The sequence below is a fragment of the Musca domestica genome, unplaced genomic scaffold (genome assembly GCF_030504385.1).
Source record: "Musca domestica strain aabys unplaced genomic scaffold, Musca_domestica.polishedcontigs.V.1.1 9, whole genome shotgun sequence".
Classification (NCBI taxonomy): Eukaryota; Metazoa; Arthropoda; class Insecta; order Diptera; family Muscidae; genus Musca; species Musca domestica.
Window position 1 is genome coordinate 8363575 of NW_026712435.1, and position 21484 is coordinate 8385058.

Below are 21484 nucleotides of genomic sequence, written 5' to 3' on the forward strand. Positions count from 1 at the left end.
TAGAGGACAATATCGTTTTATATCCAAATTATACATTTCGTTGTTCGCTAATGTGAAAAATATGCATTTCTGGTCCATCGAAATTTTAAAGAATTTAAAATTATTTTCTTTTATATTGTTACGAATATAACATTAGATTTAAGTTAATTTAGATGAATTCCGTTAATTTAAGAATTTGAATTGTAACGTAAATTTCTACTACGCAGTTTATTTGAATAACTTCACAACAACAACTACTGTATAGATTTTTCTACATCCTTCCATTTCCTCTTTCATTTTCTATTTTGTTGCTGACGTACAATTCTTGTTAAACGTCATCATTGATGATCGCTTAATTCCTCTTTCTTTGTTACCCCCTCGCCTGTGTATGTGTTGTTGTTATTGTTCACTCAATGTAAGTTTGTATGTGTTGTTGTTATTGTTCACTCAATGTAAGTTTGTATGTGTTCGTTGCATTGGTAGATTGTTCGTAATCTAGGCGTTACCAGATCGTCTAGAAACTTCTGTAGCGACAGGCGAGGCTCATATAAATAGGGGAAATGGAAAGGCAGTTAGTCAGTTGTGAATCAGATCGCGAATTGAAACCGTCGAGTTAAAGTAAAGTGCAAAGTAAAGTTGTGTGAATAAAATCATTGTAATAATCGTAATCCGAAAGAACCCGCGTTTTATTTGGTACGAGCTGTACTGGGAAATAAAACAACGTCTACACGGGATTAAGTAAAATCCAAGAACGTAACTATTGGTGTCAGAAGTGAGATTACGATAATACTACGATGAAGTTTAAGGATCTACGAGTGGAAGACTTGAAGAAGGAACTTAATAAATTGGAATTGTCCTCTACTGGCAACAAGGCTGAACTACAAAAACGTCTGTTGGATGAGTTCGAGAGCCGTGGTATGAACATCGATACATATGAGTTTGACAGTAAGGATGAAGTGGATTTATCGGAAATGGGCGAATCCAACGGTGGGGAAGTCTCGTCAGTAGCTGCCAGGGGTGACGATTTCAGAGAAATGCTAGCCAAAATGTTTGAGGAAAATTTCAGAAGGTTCGAAGAAAATTCAAGAATAACGAACGAGAAACTCGAGTACATTGCAGAAGTTATTGGAAGGAGAGTGGAAACCGTGGAGGTCCAAATTAAAGAGTTGGATAAGAAAGTGCAGTCGGTTGACGAGAAATTTCTGTCCCACGACCATAGGGCTACAAATCTGGAGAAGAAAATTTCGGAACTGGAAATCAAAGGTGGTCCGGTGCGAGTTCCTGATAACACACTAAAAATCAAACCTCCTGTATTCGACGGCTCTACGTCATTCAATGTTTTCAAGTTACAGTTCGAGACAGTGGCTTCTAGAAATTCGTGGAACGACAGCGACAAAGCGGTTGCACTACTTCTGGCATTGAAGGGCAGTGCTGCTGATGTTATACAATACCTGTCGCTTCTAGAAACAACTATGAAGATGTTATTGCTGCACTGGAACGTAAGTACGGTGGCGAACATAAACGAAACATCTACCTTATGGAATTAAGGGGAAGAGTACAGAGGGCAAACGAGACGTTACAAGACTTTGCAGCTGAGGTGGAACGTTTGGTGCTAATGACGTATCCAGGAGAGGATCACCCATTGCTGGACCGTATGAAAATCGAAACCTTTGTGAATGGCATACGTGACCCTGAGATTAAGTATGCAACATATGCGTCACCAAAAGCATCATTTTCCGAAACTGTGTCGTTTGCCCTTGCCCAAGAGACGGCAAGAATAGTTGTTAAGCCCCAGACCCACAAGATTCGCCAACTGGAGACCGAAGGTTGCGAACCCAAATCTCTCGTTAACTCGATCGAAGACGCCATGAGGCGGGTAATAGAAGAGACAAAGTTAGTTGGGATGACTAAGCCCAGGGTTAGATGCTACAACTGCGATAAAGCAGGTCATATTGCGCGCGAATGCAGAGCTAAGCGCAAACGATCCAGGTCATCGTCACCACCTCCAACGAAAGATGGTAGAAGAATGGCCCAACAGTCCACCAATGAGTCGCAGTTAAACTAAATCGAGCCAGTCCAGCGGGGCATGAACTGGCTCCCATCGACGATGGCCCCACAATCTCCATAGCAATAGTACAACAGGAAAGTCACAACCTAACAACAACTGGGTACATCAATGGTGATAAGCGAGTTCTGACGTTAGATACTGGCGCATCAAAGTCAATCGTAAGATCAGATCTGGTAAAGGGAAAAATAACGGAACTTAATGGAGTCAGACTGCGCACAGCAACGGGGGAGCCCGCGGCAGTACACGGCAAGATTACCCTGAGACTAACTATTGCCAATAAATCGGAGAATTACGAGTTTATAGTTGCCGATATCGTAGACGAAGTGATAATAGGCGCAGATTTTATGATTGCCTTTGGTATCAATCTGGATATGAAAGAACGTGTGATGACCTGGTCTAACGTCGAAATTCCGTTAAACGTGGGCTACGATGAAAGTACACCCATTAGACGTCTGACCACGGACCATCCAGAGATAATACCGCCCTGTGCCGAAGCAATAATATGGGTACCAACGAATGGAGATTGTGGAGCCGAGAAGTTGTGGGTGGTGGAACCAGCAGAAAACAGAAACAGTAACATCCTAATAGCGAATGCCCTGGTGAAAAGCAACAAGGACGGATTAATTCCTGTTAGAGTTTTGAACCTGTCAAACAAGCAAGAGCAAATTTGCCAATTTTCCGATGTTGGACAATGCACACCAGCTGAAGCTGTAGTTAATTTGGAAACTAGCACCGAAAAGCCAGCTGCCATGGAGAAGAAGCACCTCGACGGCTACATAAAAGAGTGGACACACCAATTATCACCTTCCGAGAGGAACAAGGCTAAGCAGCTATTATGGAAATATGCCTCTACCTTTGCGTTGACAAAAGAGCACCAAGGAAGAACATCAGTGGTGAAGCATGAAATCAATACAGCAGACGCGAGACCCATTAAACAGCCTCCAAGAAGTGTTCCCCTGGCAAAAAGAGACGAGGTTCAGAAGCTGATAAGTGAAATGGAAAAGAGTGGTGTAATAGAACCATCGTCAAGTCCATGGTGCTCCCCAGTGGTCTTGGTCAAGAAGAAAGACGGAAGCACCCGATTTTGTGTGGACTACAGAAAGTTGAATGATGTCACCAAGAAAGACAGCTATCCGCTCCCAAGAATCGACGACACATTGGACACATTAGCCGTGACGTCATGGTTCTCCACCCTCGACCTGCAGAGTGGGTACTGGCAAGTAGAGATCGCCGAGAAAGATAAGGAGAAAACAGCGTTTGGCGTAAATGGGGGTCTCTGGCAGTTCAATGTCATGCCATTCGGACTCTGCAACGCCCCGGCTACATTTGAAAGGCTGATGGAGCGTGTGTTAAAAGGGCTGCAGTGGAAGTCGTGCCTCATATACCTGGATGACATCATAGTCATGGGACGCAACTTCGACGAACACATCAAGAACTTAAAGGATGTTATACAGCAGCTTTCGTCTTCAGGCCTCAAGCTGAACCCAAAGAAGTGCAGTCTCTTCCAACGAGAGGTGAAGTTCCTGGGACACCACGTGATGCCGGAGGGCATATCGACGGATAAGGAGAAAATTCAAGCCGTCAGAGATTGGCCGCAGCCCCGAAATCTCCATGAGCTGCGAAGCTTTCTGGGTCTCTGCACATACTACCGTCGATTTGTCCAAAATTTTGCCAATATCGCCGCCTGTCTACACCGTTTGACGCAAAAAGGCCAGAGGTTTCAGTGGGGCAACGACCAGGAGGAGGCATTCAGAAAGCTCAAAGACATGCTATGCAGAGCCCCCATTTTGGCATACCCTATACCTGGCGGCAAGTTTGTCCTGGACACAGACGCAAGTGCGTGCGGCATCGGTGGCGTCCTTTCCCAGGAAATCGACGGACAGGAAAAAGTCATCGGGTACTACAGCCGGACATTGTCGAAACCTGAGAGGAATTACTGTGTGACGAGGAGAGAGCTGCTTGCTGTCCTTGAGTGCGTTAAACACTTCCACAAATACCTATATGGCCAGCATTTCCTGCTGAGGACCGACCACGCTGCTCTCCAATGGTTGCTGCAGTTTAAGAATCCGGAAGGTCAACTAGCCCGTTGGATCGAGAGGCTCCAGAGTTATGACTTCAGAATCGAGCACAGAAAAGGCGGAAAACACGGTAATGCTGATGCCCTGTCTCGTCGGCCATGCAAAGTAGAATGCAAGCACTGCTCAAAGGCTGAGAATAAAGAGAATATCGTTGATGTCCGACTATTGCAATTTGAGTCGGGTGAAGATTGGTCGACGGAACAACGAAGAGATCCCATTCTGGGCAAAGTAATTTCGGCCATAGAAACGGGCAAACGACCTAGTCGCAAAGAAATTACCTCCGAAAGCCCTCTTTTAAAATCCTATTGGGCCCAGTGGGACAGTCTACTTATAATAGATGGTTGCCTATATCGCAAATGGGAAAGTGAGGACGGTAAATCTCACCGGAACTTGATCGTCGTCCCAGACTCCAAAATAAGAGATGTCTTGTCGGAGTTTCACGATGGGCCAAGTGGAGGACATCTTGGCATAGCAAAAACCGCTGAAAAGGTAAAGCAGAGATTCTACTGGGTCGGCTGTCAAAAATCCATTGCCGACTGGATCGCCAATTGTGAAAGGTGCATAAGAGCTAAAGGTCCAACACGGAAGAGTCGAGGCTACATGCAGCAGTATAATTCAGGAGCCCCTTTTGAAAGAATCGCAATGGATGTAGCTGGACCGTTCCCAACAAGCGACTCTGGGAACCGGTATGTCTTAGTGGTCATGGATTACTTCAGTAAATGGCCAGAGGTTTATGCTATCCCAAATCAAGAAGCCAGGACAATTGTGGATGTGTTCAGCAGAAATTGGATTTGTCGCTATGGTGTTCCATCTGAGGTTCATTCCGATCAAGGGAGGAATTTTGAATCAGCGATCTTCAAGGAAATGTGTGACTCCTACGGAATCAAGAAAACCAGAACGACGCCCCTACATCCACAATCAGATGGCATGGTGGAAAGATTCAATCGCACCCTGGAAGAACATCTACGGAAATTGGTGGACAGTGGCCAACGAGACTGGGATGAGCATATTCCCAAGTTTTTACTGGCTTATAGATCGGCCATTCATGATTCCACATCCCGGACCCCAGCCAAAGTTCTGTTCGGAAATGAATTAAAGCTACCTGGCGATTTGATATTCGGTGCTACCCCAAACGACGATGTGAACCAAGATGAAGACAGTCAAAACTCTTTTAGTAAAGTCCACGATGCAGTCCGACATCGAATAAAAATGGTTAGCAACCGCATGAAGGCAAGGTACGATCGAGCGGCAAATACCGATGGGTTTCAACTGGTACTATTGTTCAACCCACAACGAAAGAAAGGACTATGCCCCAAATTACAAACGCACTGGGAAGGACCCTACAAGATTGTCACGAAAATAAATGACGTCGTTTATCGCATCCAGAGGAGCGACAGTCCCAGGTCGAAGATGAAAGTTGTACATTTGGAGCGGCTGACCCCCTACGGAACGGGAACTGTGCCTATTCGGGACGAACAGGCTTAAGCGGGGGGCAATGTTACGAATATAACATTAGATTTAAGTTAATTTAGATGAATTCCGTTAATTTAAGAATTTGAATTGTAACGTAAATTTCTACTACGCAGTTTATTTGAATAACTTCACAACAACAACTACTGTATAGATTTTTCTACATCCTTCCATTTCCTCTTTCATTTTCTATTTTGTTGCTGACGTACAATTCTTGTTAAACGTCATCATTGATGATCGCTTAATTCCTCTTTCTTTGTTACCCCCTCGCCTGTGTATGTGTTGTTGTTATTGTTCACTCAATGTAAGTTTGTATGCGTTCGTTGTATTGGTAGATTGTTCGTAATCTAGGCGTTACCAGATCGTCTAGAAACTTCTGTAGCGACAGGCGAGGCTCATATAAATAGGGGAAATGGAAAGGCAGTCAGTCAGTTGTGAATCAGATCGCGAATTGAAACCGTCGAGTTAAAGTAAAGTGCAAAGTAAAGTTGTGTGAATAAAATCATTGTAATAATCGTAATCCGAAAGAACCCGCGTTTTATTTGGTACGAGCTGTACTGGGAAATAAAACAACGTCTACACGGGATTAAGTAAAATCCAAGAACGTAACAATATTCAAAACAATACACACACAGGACGTAGCTTTGTTCTACCTTCTGTGATTATGTCATGGTTATACCTATAAAATTGAACTTGAAACAGTTGAAAATTCCATGCAGGTCAGAAAATATTTTGCTCTGTATGAGTTTATTCCAAGCATTGTTCTTCGACATTTTAAAAAAAGGAAGTTTTAAGAAAAGTCTGGTATCACTAGAGGGTAATGTTTCATGATTCCGCCAATGACTACACAAAGCGAACAATAGAAATTGTTCGGGTATATTGCATAACATGGGTTCCAGACAATAGAACCATATTCAAGTAAACTCCGAACAGATGAAATATATAGTAGTTTTGTGACTAGAGGATGTAAAACTCCTTGCTCCATCTCTTCATAAACTCTAGTGCACCATTAGCTTTGTTCACCAATACTGATATGTGTTGACGAAAACGTGGCCGTCAATCAAGTAATGTACCAAGATCGTGGAAAAATTCTACAAATTCTAGCTCATTGTTTTCAAAATAATATTTTGCGCTAAAAATCGTAGTCTAGAAAATGAAATATGTTTTCACTTGCGTATGTTTAGTTCCATTAGATTTGCACCATGTGTAAAAATAATTCAAGTCAAACTAAAGCAAACTTTGTTCAATCGGATCATTGTAGGAATGAAAAATGTTTAGGTCGTCTTCGAACTTGAATATGATTGAGTACTTTATAGTTGTTAGTATAACATCTTTTCACAATATTTAACCTTTTTAAAAATTTGGGAAATATCAAATAAATGGAAAAAATTTGCGGATTATAATTTTGAATTATTCTGACGGTAAGCGGGCATATCCTCAGGGCGATTTCAAGAACTTGCAAGAATCCATGGTACAATGAAGACAAGGTAGGCTAACTTTGAAAATTTTCAAGTATAGAGGTCCACCTGTTTTGCTTGTAATGTCAGAATTACTATCAAAACCATGGTACAATAAAATAAAGGTAATCTCGTTTCAAACTAACATTCCCAGCTCTGTATTTTTATAATTTTCCTTGTCAACTTTCAATGCATAAAAAACAGTTCCCATCCCAGATTTTGTGTGTATACAATGGATTTATGAATATAGATTTTGACAATGAGATGCTGTCAAATGTATAAATTTTAAAAATTGTTAAACATATGATACGTGACTTTACCTTCTTAGTTCTACCATGGCAAAAACAATAAAAAAGCCAAACAACTTGTTGCATTGAATTTGAATAAATAATTGAAATCCGCGAAAACTGAATGAAAGATCAAAATTCATTATCAAAATCATGTTCTATATATTTCTAAAGGTTTATTTCGCTGCAAAAACTGTAGATTTTGTAGTATGCATCTACAATTGCGTTGCAATAAGCATTTTGAAAACACCCAAATTTGAATATTTTCTGAACAATTATTTTTTATTGAAAAGAAAACACACATAAATAAATAAAGTTTACATATAAAGCCAAAAAAAAATCGTCATATGGTATCATAGCCCTACCTTGATTTTATTGTACCATGCAAGAATCTATTATTTTTGCAGTTTTTTCGATATCATAAAGGGAAAATCGGTTATCGTAGTAAAAAAGTTCACATTATTGCGGTTCTGAAACAGACCAGAAATCTTACATTGACAATTTCCTACAATGACGTTAAGGCAAATGCGACTACCAGCTATATAATAAAACAAGGCGCGATATTGTCGATCTTCATTCTTAACCTAGCCGCAGGAAAATTATATTTTGAGTCAGAATTCAATCACTCCATAATCAAGTCTTACATGAATTATGAGGCTAATATTTCAGTTTTCTGTTTTATATTATTTTCTCTCTTGTTTTTTATATCCTCTAAAAAGCACGAGGGCGTGGAAATGGCAAATTATTTGGTCCGAGATATATTTGAATTTCTTGCAGCTGAACGCGCATATTTAAGAAAGAGCTGCCAAATATAAGTTTGACAATGAATAGGATATCAAATAAAATCGTGGTTCAATAAGAAAGGTTGCTCAACTTCAAATAAACAAGGAAAATGCAATTCTGTACTGGAGTCTTATTGCGTCAAATAGACTTTTAAACATACAACAATTATTTTTATTTTACTTTCTTCGCAGTTTTGGGGAAAATCCTCAAGACATGAATGGAATATTGGATTTTTTTACAAAATTGAATCCAAGATATAGGGACATTATTGATTTATCCCCAAAATTATAAATTTTGATGCCAGTTAACGTGGAAATTGTGCATTTCTGTTGCATCTAAATTTCAATCTTTTCTTGTATATTTATTCTTGTATATGTTTTGACAGGCACCTACCTCCTTTAATTATGCCTTGCATAAAATTACCTGGTACAACATGCCAGAAATTAACAAAAAAAATTCATTTGTTCTACAACCCAGATACAACTTCGTACAACCAGCCCACAAACGATTCAATCTTGAATACAACCTCTCCAAGTTGTACAATGCATCTGGTATCAAAATTTTGACTCCGTAAGGTCCTATACTTAAAGTCCTATATATTAAAAGTTCGGCCCGGCCGAACTTAGCTGATTTTTTACTTGTTTTTTATGCCCTCCACCATACTATGGAGGGTATATTAACTTTGTCATTCCATTTGTAACTCCTCGAAATACTCATGTCAGACCTAACAACGTGTATATGTTCTTGATCAGCGTAAAATTCTAAGTCGATTTAGCCATGTCTGTCTGTTGTAATCACGCTATCTTTCGAACGAATTGAGATAGAAGACAAAAATTTTGCACTCATGTTTATTTTGCCAGTAGGCTGGTTAAGTTCGTAAATGGGCGATGTAGGTCCACGTTTTCATATAGCCCCCCATATAACGATACCTCCCGATATTCGGTATTTTGATGATTCTAGCTACATTATTCACCGGAATGAAAGGTGCATAAGAGCTAAAGGTCCAACACGGAAGAGTCGAGGCTACATGCAGCAGTATAATTCAGGAGCCCCTTTTGAAAGAATCGCAATGGATGTAGCTGGACCGTTCCCAACAAGCGACTCTGGGAACCGGTATGTCTTAGTGGTCATGGATTACTTCAGTAAATGGCCAGAGGTTTATGCTATCCCAAATCAAGAAGCCAGGACAATTGTGGATGTGTTCAGCAGAAATTGGATTTGTCGCTATGGTGTTCCATCTGAGGTTCATTCCGATCAAGGGAGGAATTTTGAATCAGCGATCTTCAAGGAAATGTGTGACTCCTACGGAATCAAGAAAACCAGAACGACGCCCCTACATCCACAATCAGATGGCATGGTGGAAAGATTCAATCGCACCCTGGAAGAACATCTACGGAAATTGGTGGACAGTGGCCAACGAGACTGGGATGAGCATATTCCCAAGTTTTTACTGGCTTATAGATCGGCCATTCATGATTCCACATCCCGGACCCCAGCCAAAGTTCTGTTCGGAAATGAATTAAAGCTACCTGGCGATTTGATATTCGGTGCTACCCCAAACGACGATGTGAACCAAGATGAAGACAGTCAAAACTCTTTTAGTAAAGTCCACGATGCAGTCCGACATCGAATAAAAATGGTTAGCAACCGCATGAAGGCAAGGTACGATCGAGCGGCAAATACCGATGGGTTTCAACTGGTACTATTGTTCAACCCACAACGAAAGAAAGGACTATGCCCCAAATTACAAACGCACTGGGAAGGACCCTACAAGATTGTCACGAAAATAAATGACGTCGTTTATCGCATCCAGAGGAGCGACAGTCCCAGGTCGAAGATGAAAGTTGTACATTTGGAGCGGCTGACCCCCTACGGAACGGGAACTGTGCCTATTCGGGACGAACAGGCTTAAGCGGGGGGCAATGTTACGAATATAACATTAGATTTAAGTTAATTTAGATGAATTCCGTTAATTTAAGAATTTGAATTGTAACGTAAATTTCTACTACGCAGTTTATTTGAATAACTTCACAACAACAACTACTGTATAGATTTTTCTACATCCTTCCATTTCCTCTTTCATTTTCTATTTTGTTGCTGACGTACAATTCTTGTTAAACGTCATCATTGATGATCGCTTAATTCCTCTTTCTTTGTTACCCCCTCGCCTGTGTATGTGTTGTTGTTATTGTTCACTCAATGTAAGTTTGTATGCGTTCGTTGTATTGGTAGATTGTTCGTAATCTAGGCGTTACCAGATCGTCTAGAAACTTCTGTAGCGACAGGCGAGGCTCATATAAATAGGGGAAATGGAAAGGCAGTCAGTCAGTTGTGAATCAGATCGCGAATTGAAACCGTCGAGTTAAAGTAAAGTGCAAAGTAAAGTTGTGTGAATAAAATCATTGTAATAATCGTAATCCGAAAGAACCCGCGTTTTATTTGGTACGAGCTGTACTGGGAAATAAAACAACGTCTACACGGGATTAAGTAAAATCCAAGAACGTAACAATATTCAAAACAATACACACACAGGACGTAGCTTTGTTCTACCTTCTGTGATTATGTCATGGTTATACCTATAAAATTGAACTTGAAACAGTTGAAAATTCCATGCAGGTCAGAAAATATTTTGCTCTGTATGAGTTTATTCCAAGCATTGTTCTTCGACATTTTAAAAAAAGGAAGTTTTAAGAAAAGTCTGGTATCACTAGAGGGTAATGTTTCATGATTCCGCCAATGACTACACAAAGCGAACAATAGAAATTGTTCGGGTATATTGCATAACATGGGTTCCAGACAATAGAACCATATTCAAGTAAACTCCGAACAGATGAAATATATAGTAGTTTTGTGACTAGAGGATGTAAAACTCCTTGCTCCATCTCTTCATAAACTCTAGTGCACCATTAGCTTTGTTCACCAATACTGATATGTGTTGACGAAAACGTGGCCGTCAATCAAGTAATGTACCAAGATCGTGGAAAAATTCTACAAATTCTAGCTCATTGTTTTCAAAATAATATTTTGCGCTAAAAATCGTAGTCTAGAAAATGAAATATGTTTTCACTTGCGTATGTTTAGTTCCATTAGATTTGCACCATGTGTAAAAATAATTCAAGTCAAACTAAAGCAAACTTTGTTCAATCGGATCATTGTAGGAATGAAAAATGTTTAGGTCGTCTTCGAACTTGAATATGATTGAGTACTTTATAGTTGTTAGTATAACATCTTTTCACAATATTTAACCTTTTTAAAAATTTGGGAAATATCAAATAAATGGAAAAAATTTGCGGATTATAATTTTGAATTATTCTGACGGTAAGCGGGCATATCCTCAGGGCGATTTCAAGAACTTGCAAGAATCCATGGTACAATGAAGACAAGGTAGGCTAACTTTGAAAATTTTCAAGTATAGAGGTCCACCTGTTTTGCTTGTAATGTCAGAATTACTATCAAAACCATGGTACAATAAAATAAAGGTAATCTCGTTTCAAACTAACATTCCCAGCTCTGTATTTTTATAATTTTCCTTGTCAACTTTCAATGCATAAAAAACAGTTCCCATCCCAGATTTTGTGTGTATACAATGGATTTATGAATATAGATTTTGACAATGAGATGCTGTCAAATGTATAAATTTTAAAAATTGTTAAACATATGATACGTGACTTTACCTTCTTAGTTCTACCATGGCAAAAACAATAAAAAAGCCAAACAACTTGTTGCATTGAATTTGAATAAATAATTGAAATCCGCGAAAACTGAATGAAAGATCAAAATTCATTATCAAAATCATGTTCTATATATTTCTAAAGGTTTATTTCGCTGCAAAAACTGTAGATTTTGTAGTATGCATCTACAATTGCGTTGCAATAAGCATTTTGAAAACACCCAAATTTGAATATTTTCTGAACAATTATTTTTTATTGAAAAGAAAACACACATAAATAAATAAAGTTTACATATAAAGCCAAAAAAAAATCGTCATATGGTATCATAGCCCTACCTTGATTTTATTGTACCATGCAAGAATCTATTATTTTTGCAGTTTTTTCGATATCATAAAGGGAAAATCGGTTATCGTAGTAAAAAAGTTCACATTATTGCGGTTCTGAAACAGACCAGAAATCTTACATTGACAATTTCCTACAATGACGTTAAGGCAAATGCGACTACCAGCTATATAATAAAACAAGGCGCGATATTGTCGATCTTCATTCTTAACCTAGCCGCAGGAAAATTATATTTTGAGTCAGAATTCAATCACTCCATAATCAAGTCTTACATGAATTATGAGGCTAATATTTCAGTTTTCTGTTTTATATTATTTTCTCTCTTGTTTTTTATATCCTCTAAAAAGCACGAGGGCGTGGAAATGGCAAATTATTTGGTCCGAGATATATTTGAATTTCTTGCAGCTGAACGCGCATATTTAAGAAAGAGCTGCCAAATATAAGTTTGACAATGAATAGGATATCAAATAAAATCGTGGTTCAATAAGAAAGGTTGCTCAACTTCAAATAAACAAGGAAAATGCAATTCTGTACTGGAGTCTTATTGCGTCAAATAGACTTTTAAACATACAACAATTATTTTTATTTTACTTTCTTCGCAGTTTTGGGGAAAATCCTCAAGACATGAATGGAATATTGGATTTTTTTACAAAATTGAATCCAAGATATAGGGACATTATTGATTTATCCCCAAAATTATAAATTTTGATGCCAGTTAACGTGGAAATTGTGCATTTCTGTTGCATCTAAATTTCAATCTTTTCTTGTATATTTATTCTTGTATATGTTTTGACAGGCACCTACCTCCTTTAATTATGCCTTGCATAAAATTACCTGGTACAACATGCCAGAAATTAACAAAAAAAATTCATTTGTTCTACAACCCAGATACAACTTCGTACAACCAGCCCACAAACGATTCAATCTTGAATACAACCTCTCCAAGTTGTACAATGCATCTGGTATCAAAATTTTGACTCCGTAAGGTCCTATACTTAAAGTCCTATATATTAAAAGTTCGGCCCGGCCGAACTTAGCTGATTTTTTACTTGTTTTTTATGCCCTCCACCATACTATGGAGGGTATATTAACTTTGTCATTCCATTTGTAACTCCTCGAAATACTCATGTCAGACCTAACAACGTGTATATGTTCTTGATCAGCGTAAAATTCTAAGTCGATTTAGCCATGTCTGTCTGTTGTAATCACGCTATCTTTCGAACGAATTGAGATAGAAGACAAAAATTTTGCACTCATGTTTATTTTGCCAGTAGGCTGGTTAAGTTCGTAAATGGGCGATGTAGGTCCACGTTTTCATATAGCCCCCCATATAACGATACCTCCCGATATTCGGTATTTTGATGATTCTAGCTACATTATTCACCGGAATGAAAGGTGCATAAGAGCTAAAGGTCCAACACGGAAGAGTCGAGGCTACATGCAGCAGTATAATTCAGGAGCCCCTTTTGAAAGAATCGCAATGGATGTAGCTGGACCGTTCCCAACAAGCGACTCTGGGAACCGGTATGTCTTAGTGGTCATGGATTACTTCAGTAAATGGCCAGAGGTTTATGCTATCCCAAATCAAGAAGCCAGGACAATTGTGGATGTGTTCAGCAGAAATTGGATTTGTCGCTATGGTGTTCCATCTGAGGTTCATTCCGATCAAGGGAGGAATTTTGAATCAGCGATCTTCAAGGAAATGTGTGACTCCTACGGAATCAAGAAAACCAGAACGACGCCCCTACATCCACAATCAGATGGCATGGTGGAAAGATTCAATCGCACCCTGGAAGAACATCTACGGAAATTGGTGGACAGTGGCCAACGAGACTGGGATGAGCATATTCCCAAGTTTTTACTGGCTTATAGATCGGCCATTCATGATTCCACATCCCGGACCCCAGCCAAAGTTCTGTTCGGAAATGAATTAAAGCTACCTGGCGATTTGATATTCGGTGCTACCCCAAACGACGATGTGAACCAAGATGAAGACAGTCAAAACTCTTTTAGTAAAGTCCACGATGCAGTCCGACATCGAATAAAAATGGTTAGCAACCGCATGAAGGCAAGGTACGATCGAGCGGCAAATACCGATGGGTTTCAACTGGTACTATTGTTCAACCCACAACGAAAGAAAGGACTATGCCCCAAATTACAAACGCACTGGGAAGGACCCTACAAGATTGTCACGAAAATAAATGACGTCGTTTATCGCATCCAGAGGAGCGACAGTCCCAGGTCGAAGATGAAAGTTGTACATTTGGAGCGGCTGACCCCCTACGGAACGGGAACTGTGCCTATTCGGGACGAACAGGCTTAAGCGGGGGGCAATGTTACGAATATAACATTAGATTTAAGTTAATTTAGATGAATTCCGTTAATTTAAGAATTTGAATTGTAACGTAAATTTCTACTACGCAGTTTATTTGAATAACTTCACAACAACAACTACTGTATAGATTTTTCTACATCCTTCCATTTCCTCTTTCATTTTCTATTTTGTTGCTGACGTACAATTCTTGTTAAACGTCATCATTGATGATCGCTTAATTCCTCTTTCTTTGTTACCCCCTCGCCTGTGTATGTGTTGTTGTTATTGTTCACTCAATGTAAGTTTGTATGCGTTCGTTGTATTGGTAGATTGTTCGTAATCTAGGCGTTACCAGATCGTCTAGAAACTTCTGTAGCGACAGGCGAGGCTCATATAAATAGGGGAAATGGAAAGGCAGTCAGTCAGTTGTGAATCAGATCGCGAATTGAAACCGTCGAGTTAAAGTAAAGTGCAAAGTAAAGTTGTGTGAATAAAATCATTGTAATAATCGTAATCCGAAAGAACCCGCGTTTTATTTGGTACGAGCTGTACTGGGAAATAAAACAACGTCTACACGGGATTAAGTAAAATCCAAGAACGTAACAATATTCAAAACAATACACACACAGGACGTAGCTTTGTTCTACCTTCTGTGATTATGTCATGGTTATACCTATAAAATTGAACTTGAAACAGTTGAAAATTCCATGCAGGTCAGAAAATATTTTGCTCTGTATGAGTTTATTCCAAGCATTGTTCTTCGACATTTTAAAAAAAGGAAGTTTTAAGAAAAGTCTGGTATCACTAGAGGGTAATGTTTCATGATTCCGCCAATGACTACACAAAGCGAACAATAGAAATTGTTCGGGTATATTGCATAACATGGGTTCCAGACAATAGAACCATATTCAAGTAAACTCCGAACAGATGAAATATATAGTAGTTTTGTGACTAGAGGATGTAAAACTCCTTGCTCCATCTCTTCATAAACTCTAGTGCACCATTAGCTTTGTTCACCAATACTGATATGTGTTGACGAAAACGTGGCCGTCAATCAAGTAATGTACCAAGATCGTGGAAAAATTCTACAAATTCTAGCTCATTGTTTTCAAAATAATATTTTGCGCTAAAAATCGTAGTCTAGAAAATGAAATATGTTTTCACTTGCGTATGTTTAGTTCCATTAGATTTGCACCATGTGTAAAAATAATTCAAGTCAAACTAAAGCAAACTTTGTTCAATCGGATCATTGTAGGAATGAAAAATGTTTAGGTCGTCTTCGAACTTGAATATGATTGAGTACTTTATAGTTGTTAGTATAACATCTTTTCACAATATTTAACCTTTTTAAAAATTTGGGAAATATCAAATAAATGGAAAAAATTTGCGGATTATAATTTTGAATTATTCTGACGGTAAGCGGGCATATCCTCAGGGCGATTTCAAGAACTTGCAAGAATCCATGGTACAATGAAGACAAGGTAGGCTAACTTTGAAAATTTTCAAGTATAGAGGTCCACCTGTTTTGCTTGTAATGTCAGAATTACTATCAAAACCATGGTACAATAAAATAAAGGTAATCTCGTTTCAAACTAACATTCCCAGCTCTGTATTTTTATAATTTTCCTTGTCAACTTTCAATGCATAAAAAACAGTTCCCATCCCAGATTTTGTGTGTATACAATGGATTTATGAATATAGATTTTGACAATGAGATGCTGTCAAATGTATAAATTTTAAAAATTGTTAAACATATGATACGTGACTTTACCTTCTTAGTTCTACCATGGCAAAAACAATAAAAAAGCCAAACAACTTGTTGCATTGAATTTGAATAAATAATTGAAATCCGCGAAAACTGAATGAAAGATCAAAATTCATTATCAAAATCATGTTCTATATATTTCTAAAGGTTTATTTCGCTGCAAAAACTGTAGATTTTGTAGTATGCATCTACAATTGCGTTGCAATAAGCATTTTGAAAACACCCAAATTTGAATATTTTCTGAACAATTATTTTTTATTGAAAAGAAAACACACATAAATAAATAAAGTTTACATATAAAGCCAAAAAAAAATCGTCATATGGTATCATAGCCCTACCTTGATTTTATTGTACCATGCAAGAATCTATTATTTTTGCAGTTTTTTCGATATCATAAAGGGAAAATCGGTTATCGTAGTAAAAAAGTTCACATTATTGCGGTTCTGAAACAGACCAGAAATCTTACATTGACAATTTCCTACAATGACGTTAAGGCAAATGCGACTACCAGCTATATAATAAAACAAGGCGCGATATTGTCGATCTTCATTCTTAACCTAGCCGCAGGAAAATTATATTTTGAGTCAGAATTCAATCACTCCATAATCAAGTCTTACATGAATTATGAGGCTAATATTTCAGTTTTCTGTTTTATATTATTTTCTCTCTTGTTTTTTATATCCTCTAAAAAGCACGAGGGCGTGGAAATGGCAAATTATTTGGTCCGAGATATATTTGAATTTCTTGCAGCTGAACGCGCATATTTAAGAAAGAGCTGCCAAATATAAGTTTGACAATGAATAGGATATCAAATAAAATCGTGGTTCAATAAGAAAGGTTGCTCAACTTCAAATAAACAAGGAAAATGCAATTCTGTACTGGAGTCTTATTGCGTCAAATAGACTTTTAAACATACAACAATTATTTTTATTTTACTTTCTTCGCAGTTTTGGGGAAAATCCTCAAGACATGAATGGAATATTGGATTTTTTTACAAAATTGAATCCAAGATATAGGGACATTATTGATTTATCCCCAAAATTATAAATTTTGATGCCAGTTAACGTGGAAATTGTGCATTTCTGTTGCATCTAAATTTCAATCTTTTCTTGTATATTTATTCTTGTATATGTTTTGACAGGCACCTACCTCCTTTAATTATGCCTTGCATAAAATTACCTGGTACAACATGCCAGAAATTAACAAAAAAAATTCATTTGTTCTACAACCCAGATACAACTTCGTACAACCAGCCCACAAACGATTCAATCTTGAATACAACCTCTCCAAGTTGTACAATGCATCTGGTATCAAAATTTTGACTCCGTAAGGTCCTATACTTAAAGTCCTATATATTAAAAGTTCGGCCCGGCCGAACTTAGCTGATTTTTTACTTGTTTTTTATGCCCTCCACCATACTATGGAGGGTATATTAACTTTGTCATTCCATTTGTAACTCCTCGAAATACTCATGTCAGACCTAACAACGTGTATATGTTCTTGATCAGCGTAAAATTCTAAGTCGATTTAGCCATGTCTGTCTGTTGTAATCACGCTATCTTTCGAACGAATTGAGATAGAAGACAAAAATTTTGCACTCATGTTTATTTTGCCAGTAGGCTGGTTAAGTTCGTAAATGGGCGATGTAGGTCCACGTTTTCATATAGCCCCCCATATAACGATACCTCCCGATATTCGGTATTTTGATGATTCTAGCTACATTATTCACCGGAATTTTTTAAAATTTGGCATTTGAAGTTCGAAATGGATACTACAGCCTGAGACATAAAATTGTCTATGCAGGTCCACGTCTTCGAATAGCCCCCATATAACGGTACCTCCCTATATTCGGTATTTTGATGATTTTAGCGTCATTATTCACCGTAGCAGTTTCAAATTACGTATTTAGAGTTCGTAATGGAAGCTACAGCCTGTGACAGAATATTGTCTATGCAGGTCCAGGTCTTCGTATATTCTATGTAGGTGCACGTCGCACAGGCCCTAATATAACGGCTATATTCGGTATTTTTAAAATGTTAACAGAATTTTTGGCGAATGTTATCTTTTTCGAAAATTTTCAAATTCGGTCTAAATGGTAGAGGGTATTCAAAGTTCGGCCCGGCCGATCTTACTGCTTTTTTACTTGTTAATATCTTAACAGAATTTATTTAAGGATTTTATTTTTTTGAAAATTTCCAAATTCGTTCCAAATAGTGGAGGGTATTCAAAGTTCGGCCCGGCCGAACTTACTGCTTTTTAACTTGTTTTATTTATTTATTTCCTGATAATTTGGCTTTAACTATCAGGAAACAAATTCATAAAATTTAACAAGTCAAATATTTACAACAACAATTTTTTTATTTAAAATCTGATTTTGGGCGAAAATGCACAGAAGGTTTGTACGGTTCACATTTTTATGAAACACACATTATGCGGGGTAAAATCATGAGATCTCCAAGCGAGAGTTAGTTTAAATGTGATGATACATAAGTATCGTTGCGTATTAATGTTAATGAACAGTTATGCATCCTCGCCTTAAGTCATAAACTCAAGGTGTTGTTGTTGTTGTAGCAGCTCATACATCTGTGTTCGTTTGGTTTCCATTTTCTGACTCAGTTCAATCGGGTTCTGCCTCTAAGTCCAGTCTCAAAAAGGGTGCAACCTGAATGGGTTGGGTCCATAACGAGACTGGAGTTAGGTGAGTAGGCTTGGCTGGGCAGCGAAATAAGTGCAGCGTGTCATGTGGGCCTGTGCCACATGCTGGGCAGATGTTCTGCACGTCGCCGTTGATCCGGGCCCAGTAGGAATTTAGGCGGCTGCACCATCCGGATCGTAATTGAGCCAAGGCTACTCGGGTTTGTCGGGGCAGCTCTCGTTCTTCAGCTGCGACGGGAGGGGGATGGTCTCCTAGCACAGTATTCACTCTATATCCTTCAATGGCTTCTGAGACCGCATTAGAGTGAATACTATTCAGTCCCGCTTGATAGGCCTGTTGATCTAGAGGCTCTCTCTTATACCTCTGTACCTCTCTCTCTAGATCATGAAGGTCTTTCCTAACGTGCCTGGGCGGAGGTTGCCTATCCACAAGATGGTGATTTGGATGGCTTTGTCTATAACACCCAAGCAGGTATTGCATTGACAGCATTTTGTTATGCTGTCGCACCGGTAAGACCTTCGCCTCCTCATGTAGGTGATCGACAGGTGTCATGAGAAGGCACCCTGTTGCGGTTCTAAGGGCGGCATTCTGGCAGGACTGATCATTTTTCCACTGCGTAGCACTGACGTTAGCGGACCACACTGGAGCCGCATAGTTTACCACAGACCGGCCTATCGCGTTGTAAGAGGTCAACAAGGTTTCCTTATCAGCTCCCCAAGTACTGCCGGCCAGAGACTTGAGGACCTTGTTCCTACTTCTAATCTTGTCGCAGATAGCTGTGGTATGCGCGGACGACTTAAAGAGGCTATCGAATGTGACCCCTAATACCTTGGGGTAGTTGGTGGTCGGAATAATAGAACTATCGACCTGCACATTCAAGGATAGCCCCATCTCCGCAGTCCATGTGGTGAAAAGAGTGGCCGTCGACTTGGTGGCGGATATCTTCATATTCCTCGCAGTGAAAAAGGCGGTAAGATCAACAAGGTAAGCGTTCAACCGATCACCCCACCTTGGGGAACTCCCTGTTTAACTCTACGGATGCTCGACTTCTTGTTTCTGAATTCCACGTACGACTTGCGTCCACACATGTAGTTTACTATCCAACGTTTCAAACTTGGCCGGAGGGTGGTGCGTTCAATGTCCTCGAACAGTGTGGCATGATTGACTGTATCAAAGGCTTTTGATAAATCAAGTGCCACCATAACTGTTCTATCGCACGGCCTGCTCTGGTTGAGACCTCTACTGACATGTGTGGAAATGGCGTGTAAAGCTGTTGTTGTGCTATGCAATTTCCGGAATCCGTGTTGATGATCGGCTACTGGGAAACACTCTCTTATGCTGGGGAGGAGTAAAGCCTCAAGCGTCTTTGCTACTGGTGACAAAAGTGATATCGGCCTGTATGAATCACTTTTGCTGGCATCCTTGCCTGGCTTCAGTAGCGGGACCACCCTGCCCATTTTCCAGGCATCGGGAACTACTAGGGTGGCTAACGACAGATTGAGAAGCTTTGTCAGATACTCAACTCCTGGTTCATCCAGTTGCTTCAACATCACCATTGAGATTCCGTCAGGACCAAGCGCTTTGGATGACTTTGCGCTTCTGATGACCTGTGCAACATCTGCCAACGTAAATTGTGGTGGTACCTCCTCGGCTGGAAGGGATCGTACACGGCGTAGTATCCTTCTCTTCGCCCTGTCACTCTCGGGGTGCTCTACAAACTGCCGGTTAAAATAACACGCGCACCTCTTCGGATCTGTCACTTCTACGCCGTTAAATGAGACAGATGTCCGATCGTCCTTTTTTCCAGGGTTCGAAAGCGACTTAACCGTTGCCCACAATTTACTCGTTCCGGTACCGATGTTGCAATGCTTCAGATGTTCTAACCACTTTTTCCGCTTATGCTCACCTACTAACCTGTTTACCTCCAGAGTAAGTTCCCTGACTCGGGGGTTATTAGGGTTAGTACGGCGAAGCTCATCTCGCTCGTTTGCTAATCCCGCTGCCTCTGCTGGGAAATTTGGTCTTATTTCAGGTATTCGACCAGCAGGTATATAGCGAGCGGCTGCAGCTTTGATGATGTCCCGGAAACACCTATCTGCTACCTGAACATCAGATGGGTTGGGCAGTTCTCTGAAGCGGCGATTGGTATACTCTCTGAATTCTTGCCAATTAGCTTTCCCGTGGTTAAGGAAAGTGCGGCGTTCAGAGTCGATGAAGTCGGGTGGTCTATTGAAGGCGATAATAATGGGGAGGTGGTCTGAGCCTAGAGAAATGACTGATTGCCAAGTTACGTCATTCGTCAGACCTGGGGACACGATGGATATGTCCGGAGAACTGTGGCAGTCTCCCCTTATTCTGGTGGGCGCGTCCTCATTCACTGTGCAAAACGTGGAGCTATCGATTTGCTCAGCCAGCGCCATGCCTCTCTGGTCATTACCTAGGACGGAATGCCATAATTCATGATGGGCATTGAAATCCCCTATCACCAGACGGTTATTGCCTACCAGTAGTGAACTGATATTAGGCATATAACGTGGGGCACAGCTATTTAACGGCGGAATGTACACGTTGAGCACCTCTACCTCGGCGGTTCCACACTTGACCGCTACCCCCA

At 39.6% G+C, this 21484-nt stretch overlaps 1 protein-coding gene across 1 annotated transcript; it reads left to right on the forward strand.

Annotated features, from left to right (window-relative positions):
- Window positions 1-902: 902 nt before the first annotated feature.
- On the forward strand, window positions 903-1959 carry LOC131806937 (uncharacterized). The gene has a single exon (XM_059131877.1). The coding sequence runs from the start codon at window positions 951-953 to the stop codon at window positions 1524-1526; it is 576 nt and encodes a 191-aa protein (XP_058987860.1). The 5' UTR covers window positions 903-950; the 3' UTR covers window positions 1527-1959.
- The last annotated feature ends 19525 nt before the right edge of the window (window positions 1960-21484 follow it).